This window comes from Lepidothrix coronata, unplaced genomic scaffold (assembly GCF_001604755.1).
Source record: "Lepidothrix coronata isolate B3197 unplaced genomic scaffold, Lepidothrix_coronata-1.0 Scaffold293, whole genome shotgun sequence".
Taxonomy (NCBI): Eukaryota; Metazoa; Chordata; class Aves; order Passeriformes; family Pipridae; genus Lepidothrix; species Lepidothrix coronata.
The window spans coordinates 198,646-209,012 of record NW_016690473.1 but is presented as its reverse complement, the minus strand read 5'-3'; the positions used below and the strand labels follow the sequence as shown (position 1 = coordinate 209,012).

Below are 10,367 nucleotides of genomic sequence, written 5' to 3'. Positions count from 1 at the left end.
CTGCCCCCGCCCCGGGACACTGCCCCCGCCCCGGGACACTGGCCCCGCCCCGGGACACTGCCCCGCCCCGGGACACTGCCACCGCCCCGGGACACTGGCACTGCCACCGCCCCCGCACTGAGCCCCGCACCAGCTCCAGGGCTCTGCACCACCCCGGGACACTGCCACCACCCTGGGACACTGCCACCACCCTGGGACACTGCCACCACCCCGCACCGACACCCCGCACCAGCCCCGGGGCTCTGAGCCCACCGTCCCCAGCGCCCTGACATCACCCCTGGACATTGTCACTATCCCCAGGGCCCTGCCAACACCACGCCCAGGGCTCTGCCATCATCCCCCCACTGCCCTGCCACCACCCCGGGACTCCACCATCACCTCAAACGCCTCTGCCACCACCACCACCAGCCCCTGCCATCAGCCTGGGGCTCTGCCCTGACACACAGCTCCTGCCACCAGTTCTGGTCACTGCCACCATCCCTGGTCACTGCCACCATCCCTGGTCACTGCCACCATCCCTGGTCACTGCCACCATCCCTGGTCACTGCCACCACCCTGGGGCTCTGCCACGACCCCCGGAGCTCTGTCCTGACTCCCAGCCCCTGCCACTGTCCCCATGCAGGGCAGGAGGGCACCGGGCCAGTGGCCCCTACCTGGTGGCGATGAGGGGGTAGCTGTGCGTGGGCTTGCCCAGGGCATCCCGGCTCTGGGGTAGGCTGCCGTACAGCAGCAGCTCCTTCTCCGTGAGGACGGCCAGGAGGTTCCTGGTGCCGGCGCTGGGGAGCTGCAAAGCGACTGGGTCAGGGCCACCAGCAGCGTGGTGGCACAGGGCGGTGCGGGGGGCGCGGGGGGTACCTGCTCGGTCAGCCAGCCCACGTGCTTGACATCCCGTCCGGCCGCCGTGCCCGCGCCCGCCAGCTGTGCCCGCAGCTCCTCCTTCACCCGCGGCAGCAGCGCGCCCGCGTTGGCCTGGATGGCGGCGAGCCAGGACTGCGCCGTGGCCTCGTCCTTCGCCCGCAGGAAGAGGGCGACGCGGCCGTCCGCCGAGCACACCTCCAGGTACCTGCAGGGACACGGCCCCGCTGGGTCCCCGCCGGCCCTCGGCCCCCCGGGCAGCGCGGCGGCATCGCCACCCCCCGGCCCCGCACACTGACCTGTGCTCCGGGTCGGTGGGGAGGCACTTGCGGGACACGTAGCACATCTTCAGGGGCACGGTGCGGCCCTCCCGAGGGGGCAGGACGGGGGAGGATCGCTTCTGCGGGGCACCAGGAGAGGGGTCCCAGCTCACCGTGGCCCCCGCTGGGTTGTTCTTGAAGTAAGGGGAGATCTCCTTCATGTACTTCACTGGAAGAGAGGCAGCACCCGGCTGAGGGCACAGCATGGGCCAGGGCAGCCTCATCCAGCCCCGCTGAAACCCCCTGCACCCTCCCTTCACTGGAGCTGGTGTCCCCTCCATTACCTCCCCAGAGATGCCACCCATGGGTGCTGTGGGTCCTATGCCCTGCACCCCTGTGGTGGATGAGGTCACACCAGAGGGGGACACAGAATCACAGAATGGTTTGGGTTGGAAAGGACCTTAAAGATCACATTGTTCGCACCCCTGCCCTGGGCAGAGACATCTTCCACTAGACCAGGTTGCTCCAAGCCCCATCCAGCCTGGCCTTGGACACTTCCAGGGATGGGGAAGCCACAGCTCCTCTGGGCAACCTGTGCCAGGGCCTCACCACCCTCACACGACACCTAGGACCCTCCCAGTACCTCTGCCCCACCATCCCAGCACAAGAAACCCCCCAAGAGGGACAAGAATGGCCTTTCCCCGGTTTTTTCTTCCCTTTAACCCAGATCAGTTAACAGATCCAAGCCTGATCAGGTCCCTGGGGCAGCACACACAGGCAGGGGTGGGGAATGGGAAAGAGTCCCAGGCCAAAATTACACAGTCCAAACTGTGCTGGTACAGCCAGTCCCGCTGCCAACTGAGTAACAGCTCTCAAATACCCTGGCCTAGCCCCAGGAAAAGCCATGGAGTGCGTGCTCAGAGCTCAGCCCTGCCCCGTGAGCCTCAAACCAGGGACAAGAAATCAGCTTTCAGTCCCCAGTGAGCCTGGCTCCAGAGCCAGAGCCCTCAGAGCCACGCTGGGATGGCAGCCGGCTCCTGGGGTTTAAGGGAAGGGGGAGATGAAAGGCACCACAAATTGATGGGACCCCACAGCTACATCCTGAGAATGTAGCTGGCAACACTGGCCAGAAAACTTTGGCTGAGCAGGCAGGATGCCAGTCCCAGTCCTGCCCTGGGGGAGCGTGGAACCAGCTAAGTGGCTCCAGGGAAAGGGCTTCCCTTTGGAGGTGCTCAGGGAAAACAGCACGGGGCAGACACGTGCCTGCTGCCACATCCCCAGCCATCCCTTCTGGTCCCACTCCAGCTCCAAGTCAGTGGAGTGGGTGGCAGCAGTGGGGACACGAGCTTGGCTTTCCAGCCGACATTTGTAGGTGGCTGGATGGGCCCAGCTCCAATTGCTGCAGCCAAGCCACGGCAGCCTGAGGTGCCAGAAAGGAGCCCTTTGCCCACCAGGAGAGAGTCTGCACGCACAGCCCTCCACCCCCAAACTTCACCTGCCCACCACCAGCCACCTTCCACCCCTCTTCCCCAGGGAAGGGGTCACAGCACCAAGCCTGACAGCTCAAGAAGCATTTGGACAATGCCCTCAGGCACGTAGTGGGGTTGTTGGGGTGTCCTGTGCAGGGCCAGGAGTTGGAGTCAATGATCCCTGTGGGTCCTTTCCAGCTCAGAACAGCGATTCTGAGACCTCCCCCTTCATTCCTATCCCGGTGAGCTCCCTAAAACCTCTAAATCCTGACACCCGGCAGGAGCTACGTGGAGGCAGAGCCCCGCAGGACACAGCTATAAAAGGCCACGCTGCTGTGACACGTGGGCCGGGTCAGCCCGCGGTGGCCCCGGGGCCACCAGCCTCGTGCCCTGCGCCTCCCGCTATAAATAGGCGCCGCATTCCCGCAGGCATCCCAGCCACGCGGGATCCCACCCGGGCCATTAATCTTGGCAGCAGGGACCTGCCATTATGCCGGTGCCTGGGAACTAATTGGAGTTCAGAAAGATATCATTCAGCTGCTGAAACCGGAGCGCTGTCCCTGCGCCAGCCCCTGGCTCCCGTGGCACGCGGGGGACGTCACCGGCATTTCGCTGGGAGACGGTGGGGTCACGTCCCGATGGAGCCACGGAGGAGAGGAGCAGTGCCCAGCCCAGGATGGGGCACAGGGAATTAGGGAATGGCCCAGTGTGTGTGTTGCTGGTATGTGGCTTTAAGGAGGATTTAAGGCCAAGAAGCACCAACGGGTTCCCACAGCACTGAGGGTCCTGAGCCAGCACGGGGAGCTGGGATGTGCTGGAAGCTGTGGGAGTCACAGTCCCATAGGAGCTGCTCTCCCCTCCAGTGACCCCAACATTGGCTTTATAGCAGGTGACTTACATTTTCACCAGTCCCTTCACTGCAGCTGGTATTGAATGATTAATTAATTACCTCCATCTCATTAAAGCACACAGACCATATTACGCATCGCCTCTGCTGCCGGTAACTGTAATTCCTGAATTATTTTTTCCTTCTAACTAACACTGCTGGAGCTCCTGACTGGTCCTTGTTTGTTAGCCTGCACCCTCCAAAAACCACTTGGCAGAAGCACTGCCTCACTGCTGTTGACTTAAAGCCACCTTCAGCAGGCACACAGCCATGGGTGGCTGCTGGGCTAATCCACACAGCCCCCAAAGCCATGTGGGCTCTCCACTTCCCAGGAGAGACAGCCTGTCCCACTGATCCTCTCCAGGATGGAGGGGATGGGACAAACAAAACCTTTAACTGCTCAGGGCTTTCACTGAAGAACGCTTTATTTCAGGTTTCTGGGGGACAGCAAAACTCTCTGGGCTTGTGGCCACCTGTGCCAGGATGGTGCCTCTGCAGGGGGGTGGTGGCACAGGGGCATTGCCAGAGCATCACATGTGCCCTGAACCCTGGAGCATGTTGCATCAGGGACATGGTAAACCAAAGCCCCCCTGTCTGCCCTGCTCTTCCCTCTGTGTTGCAGTTGGGGTTTTTTTCCTCCTCAGCAAGCCAGAAAGGACAGAACCATCAAAATTCCTTGGGTTTACTTCTTGGCTACAAATTCTCCTTCTCCTCCCAAGGATGGAGAATAATCACAAACCAAACACTCCTGCACCCTTAATCCTGAGCCTGCATGATGTGCCACACACAACTCTCATGGCTCAGCATGACCAAAGCCAAGCTCCTGACCCCAGAGAGCTTCACTGAGGAGCCACAAAACCTCCTCCAGGCAGGAAAACAGTCCCAGCCACACGGACACCCAAGTTCAAGAGAACCCTCCTGCTGCTTGGGCCATGAGTCTGGTGCTGGCACACTCTGCTCCAGCCCAGAGATCATGGCATGGATTCAACACAAAGCTTCAGAGCAGCGAGGGGTGGAGGGGAGAGGAGGATGTGGACCCTCATCCTCTCTCTACATCATCTCCAGGCAGGTCCAAAGCCTCTGTTTCTGCTTGGGTTCCATCCCATGGTTATGGCAATCAGCCTGATGGAGCTGGGTATCCCCAGCCCCACTCTCTCCTGGCACCCTTTTGTTTTTCTGAATTTCAGGCTTCCAGGCTATTTCTTGGTCAGGCAAGTCTTGGAGAGCTGCAACAGCCCCAGGAGCATCCCTGTGGCCAACAAGCCCTGAGCTGCCCCAGATTTGAGATGCCCGAGGCTGCCCCAGCTCCTCCTCCCCAATGCTCCCAGTTCTCCCCACAAGACAATACAGCACAGGGGCCTCCCCAGGAAAACCACTTTTGTCACCAAAGCCCTTCCCAGGGCAGCTGGAAGGATATTTATCAGTCTTTCCCCTGCCATGGAAAATCTCTGGATTCCAAGCAATGAAAATAAGAAAGAAAAAAAAAACACCAAGGGAAAAATAAGGCAAGGGAGAGCAACTCTCCCTGAAATAACAATGTAATATAAATACAGTCAAACTCCTCCTGCAAATATCAAGGGAGTAGTTTGGCACATCCAAAAAAAAATCTTGGCAGGACACACCGAAAGGTATCTGCGTGTCCTCACGCCTGGGCAGCAATGACAACCCAGGGGCCAGAAGCCAAGCTGAGCAGCCTGGGGTGAGACCTGGCACGTGGAGCCACTGCTGATCCTCAAATTAAAACACATCACCTCCCAGCTCTGCTGCTTTGGACGGTCTCACCCCAGCTCACTGCCCTGTAAGGAGGTGCCAGCTCTCCCAGATTTGTTACCTGCTGCAGTGCCACTTGCAAGCTATCCAAAAAACTCCTAATCCCAGGAATGACTGCAGCCAGGAGGAGCAAGGTAGCAGACACTGGCTGTGCCAAACTACTCTGTTTTGATACTTACAGCACCGTAAGGAAAGCTGGAGTCACACTTGGCAGCATGCAGGGACCAGGAAGTGTCTAAGTGATGTTAAGGTGTTTTTCTCCAAACTCAAGAGCGAGTCCAAGCAGGAGAAGAGAGCAGGGAATCCCCCTTTAACACCCTTCAGGCACCTTTAGGCCATCCCCTGCCCTCCAGCCCTGCCACTCTTCCCCAGGGCAGGACACTTGGCAAAGCAGCTCCTGGAGAGCCACCAGGATGGCAGGTACAAGGCAGGAGACACCCTTTCCTGAGGCAGGGCCATCAACTCCACAGGGCCTGACGGGAACACTGGCACAGTGCCAGCCCAGCCATCCTCCATGGGAAGGGCTGTACTGTGCCAGCAAACCCAGAATAGGGAGGGCATGGAGATGCACCGTGTTTATAGGTGACATTTGTGATCAGATGAGCAGCAGAGACCCATTCCCTGCTCCAGCTGTTGCCTGGAGCACCCCAAGCAACACCACAGTGCAGAACTCCATCAGTGTCAGCTACCAACTTATCCCAGAGCCTCCAGAGTGCTGTGGCCTGCAGCCACAGTGCAGAGTCTCCAGCCCTGCCTCACTCTGCTCCCAAGGTACCTGTTGGGAGTTTTAATTAATTAAGAAGCCCAGTAGCTCATACCTGAGCTCAGCGAGCTCCAGCAAAGGCCCTGCCTGCAGCTGCCTCATGGGAGAGCAACCTGGCAGTGCCCGGCTCCCAGGGGATGGAGGAGGAGGAGGACAAGGGGGTCCAGGGAGAGAAATTGTTCTCTACAGAAAGGGCAGCTCATCTCCACCTCTGGCAGGACCTCTCACAGAAAGGAAACTCACACCAAAGTAAAGGATGGACAGAAAATAACAAAGAGAGGGTGGTCCAAGAACAGCGGCTAGGGGGAGGAATTTCGCAGACTCACAAAGAAAGAAGCTCTTGTATTTCTCTTTGGTCAGAAAAAAACAACAAAACCACTCCACCACCAAGCCTATCTGCTCCCAGCAGCTGTGCAGAGCAGCACATTCCTCGGGCTGAATCGTGGTCCTGCGGCTCCCAGGAGAGGAGGAACCCACAGCAGAAAGGGCTGAGCGAAGCTAAAAATGAAAATCTGGAGCTGAGACAATCTGGGGAAGGCAGGGGAAAGCAGGAGCCGCGGTGGTTGCTGGCAGCAGAGCACGCAGGACTCTTTCTTTGTCCAGGGACAGCCCAGAGAGCTGCCCCCAAATCAAACCTCCCTTTGGGATCTGCACAGGGAAGGGTCTTTGGTGCCAAGACCCTCACGGTTAACCAGGGCAACCCTACAGCTGGTTGGAAGAGAAGGGAGGGGAAGGGTCCTGTCCTGGGGGGCAAATCTGGGGTGCTCATCCCAGCCTGGCCAAGCTGGCAGAGGGGTGGGCAAACACGGACAGATGTGATGTAAAAGACAATGGGAAAAGAACGGGGCCTCTCCCTCAGCACTCCCATGGTCACAACCCACCGCCCTCACCCACTCCTCAGGTGGGGCTGGGGGCTCCTGCAGGGCTAGGAGACCCTGGAACTGGCTACCCAGTAGCAAAAAGCAGCCCATTCCGAGGGGACCAGCCCCAGTCTCTCCCAGGATGGAGAAAGCTGCATCCCTGGGATGTTTGTAGCCTCATCTGCCAAATCTGGGGTTCAGCTGCCAGGGATCCCATGGGTGGGCAGCCCCTGCAGCTGCACCCCTGAGCTGGTTCTGCCTCACTCTCCACCTGCTCCTCCTGCCTGCCCCAAACCCACCCAGCAAATCCAAAGCTGCTCAGCAGAGGCAGGGGACCAGCACACCCCCTTCCCACTGCCAAAATCCCAACCAGGGATGTGGGTTTAAGTTAAAATTGGGGGGAAAGCAGAAAACGTTTTCTATTTCCCCAGGACCTGCAGACCTTGGGGTGATGCTGTGCAACACAAGAGCCCCAAACCCCAGAAACCTGTCCCACACCTCCCACCACTGCCTGACCCCAGTCCCGTAGCAGAGACGGAGCTGCTGGACATTGAGCAGTGGCACACGTGTCTGATATGCCACCCCAGTGCCATCCAAGTAGAGAAGGACCCTTGTCACTCCTTGCACCCTCGTCTCTTACCTTCCAACACCACCTCCTTGCCCGTCTTCTTCAAGGCCTGCACGGCCTCGTCGTGCGTGGCCTCGGACAGGTCGGTGCCGTTGACGGAGAGGATGGCATCCCCCACGTACAGCGCCTCGGTCTGATCTGCTGCCAGCCCCTTAAAGATCTTGGAGATCAGGATGGGCATTTTATTCTCTCGGCCACCTTGAAACAGAAGAGACAGGAAGCAGTTGGGGCTGTTGGAGCTCATGGAGAGCAGGTGGGGAGGGGGATGCTCCGGTACCAGATGGCCCTGGTGAGGCTGAGCCCTTCTCCTGGCACTCAGTTGTGCTGGGTCAACCCCCTGCTCGTTCCCCCAGATGCCCACAGGACACCTGTACCAACCACAGCAGCCAAAGTACCACCAGGCTTTACAGCAGATGAAGTGATTGCTCCAAAACCACTAGGAATGATCACAGATTAATCACAGAGCGAACATGTAAACCTGGCCATCTCCCCATCAATTCTGGCAGGAAAGCATGTCTTTATTTGCATTATTAATCATGTGTGCTGAGAGACTATCCTTGCTCCAAGGACTTTATGATCTCAACAGATAAGACAGCTGAACGTTTTTGGAGAGGCCAAAGAGTCAGGGAGAGGTGAACCAACCTGGCTGCGTGTTCCTTTCAGCACAGCAGCCCTATCTTACCTGCTGCTCTCCTGACTAAAAGAATGCTATTCAAACTCCCAGCGGCTTCGGGAGATCAATTTGCACGTTAACTTTTGAACCCGCCGGGAGATCCGAGCTGCCTCCGTGCCAGGGAGCAGGGATGCAGCAGCTACTGCCCACGGCAGCCGGGGATCAGCAGTCCCCGAGACGCCCTGTGCCCCAGGACAGCCTGTCCCGAGGAGCCTCCAAGAGATGTTCTTCACCCCAGAGGGAGAGGTTGAGCCCAGCCTCTTGTCACTGCCCGCCCCGAGGCTGCTCCCAGCCAGTGCCACAGGCATTTCCTCACTCAGCCGCCTGCCAAGCCCTGCGAGGGCTCTGGTTATCAGCTGTCAGAGGCCCCGGCGGGGGCTGCTCCGTCCCTGCGGCAGCAGCTCCTGTCCCAGCTGCCAGCACTGAGAGTCCTGCCAGGGCCCAGAGCCTCGGCCAGCACAGCTCTAGCTCAGCTTCCTGCTGTCCTGCCAGCCCAGCACCCCCAGCACCCAGACCCACACCCCATGGCAGGACACCTCACCCACAGCCCGGGTGGCCGAGAGGCGTCCCCGGGTGAAACGCGGTTGGCACGCACACAAACAGGGACGTGCCAGCAGCCTGGAGAGGAGGAATGATGTCCTGTCCCACCAGAGCTGCCCCACCACTCACAACAGCTTCTACTGCCCAGTTCTGATGGCAACTACTTCTTTTCCACATACGTCACTGCAAAAATAAAGTCTTGACTCAACCAAGTGTAGTTTCTCCTTTCCTGGGAGAGCCACGGAGCAAGCAGTAACTTGGCAGCCAAAGGGTCGTTACGAAAGGGGTTTTATCCTTCCAGAAAAAAAGGGTTGGCAGGCTGGGGCACCCTGGAGATACGGCCAGCAGTGTCGATCCAGTTCCAGCACGCAGATATCCACATAGCAAAACCTCCCGACTTCAGAGGGAGCCGGAGGCTGCGTCCGTCTCCTCTGAGCTGTGAGGAGAAGCCACGTCAGGAGGCGAGAGCTGCCCTGTTGCTGCCCCCGGGGGCTGCCGAGCCCGCTGCCTGCCCTGCCTGCACACGGAGTCACGGCCCCTCACAGCCACGCTCCGTGACAGACCTTTCCTGCCTCTTTGCTGCCCTTTTCATCCTCCTCTCCACCACGCTCGGAGCCGCGCGAAAAGCAAAGGCAGGCGGGACGCCAGGAACGCCATCCCTGCCCCAAGAAGTTTCCAGCCTGAAGTTCAGGCGAGTCACCAAGGCAGTTTGGGAAGGAAAACAGGGATTACAATAGGGAGGCTTCCCGCTGCTCGGCTTCCCGGGAGCAGACGTCTCCAAGCCCGAGTGCGTTGGTTTAACAGCCCCAGAGCCTGGAGATCTCCAAGGGCTTTACATCGTTTATCTGATAGTTTAAAAGGGCATCTCCCAGCTCAGGGACACGGGGAGACAAGGACACGCCGGCAGAGCCCTCGCTGTGGTTACAAAAGGGCAGGTTTTGTATAACTGAGTGCTCTCTGCACCCCATCTGCCTCCTGAGACACCACCCTACCCGTGGGCGCGGGGGGACAGCGGGAATCCGTCCCCTCCAGTCCCCAAACGCCGGGGACCCCCACTCCGGCCGGGGCACGGCGGGCAGGGCTGGCCGCTCCCCCTGCACCCCGAAGCATGGCCCCCTCCGTAGGGGGTCCCGTCAGTGCCACGCGTCCCCCTCGCCATCCCGCGCAGGGGCTGGGGGGGTATGAGGACCCCGACCCCAGCTCCGAGCGAGCCGCGGAACGGCAGCAGCAACAGGTCGCGGTGCCGGTGCCTCTCTGTCCCCGCCGCCCGGGGACCCTCCCCATCCCGGCCTCACCTTTGATGCTGATGCCGAGCCCCCCCACGTCCTGCTTGACGACGCGCACGGTTCTCCTGATGTTGGCGAGCGCCTCGGGCGCGGCGGAGCCCGGCTCGCCTCCGTTCAGCTGCGCCGCCGCCGGGGCCTCGGGGCCGGGGCCGGGGCCGTCGGCAGGGCTGACCCCCAGCACGTCCTCGGCCAGGGTGAGCAGGACGCGGAGCCACTGCCCGCCGGGGCCGCGCAGTTCCAGCAGCCCGGTGCGGGGGGCGCGTCTGCCCGCCGCCATCTTCGCGCCCGCCGCTCCGCGCCCCGCACCGCCCCGCACACCCTGCACCGCCCCGCGCACCCTGCACCGCCCCGCACACCCTGCACCGCCCCGCTCACCC

At 60.3% G+C, this 10,367-nt stretch overlaps 1 protein-coding gene across 1 annotated transcript in view; it reads right to left on the bottom strand.

The window, feature by feature from the left end:
• The window catches only part of SNTA1 (syntrophin alpha 1), a 12,851-nt gene extending 2,565 nt beyond the window's left edge, over nucleotides 1–10,286 (bottom strand). The window contains exons 1-5 of the mRNA XM_017837148.1: nucleotides 10,000–10,286; nucleotides 7,504–7,689; nucleotides 1,155–1,344; nucleotides 856–1,063; nucleotides 654–784 (exon numbers count right to left, since the gene is read on the bottom strand). Coding sequence (XP_017692637.1) covers nucleotides 654–784; nucleotides 856–1,063; nucleotides 1,155–1,344; nucleotides 7,504–7,689; nucleotides 10,000–10,267 — 983 coding nt within the window. The 5' untranslated portion in view covers nucleotides 10,268–10,286. The remainder of the gene's footprint in view (nucleotides 1–653; nucleotides 785–855; nucleotides 1,064–1,154; nucleotides 1,345–7,503; nucleotides 7,690–9,999) is intronic.
• Nucleotides 10,287–10,367: the final 81 nt, after the last annotated feature.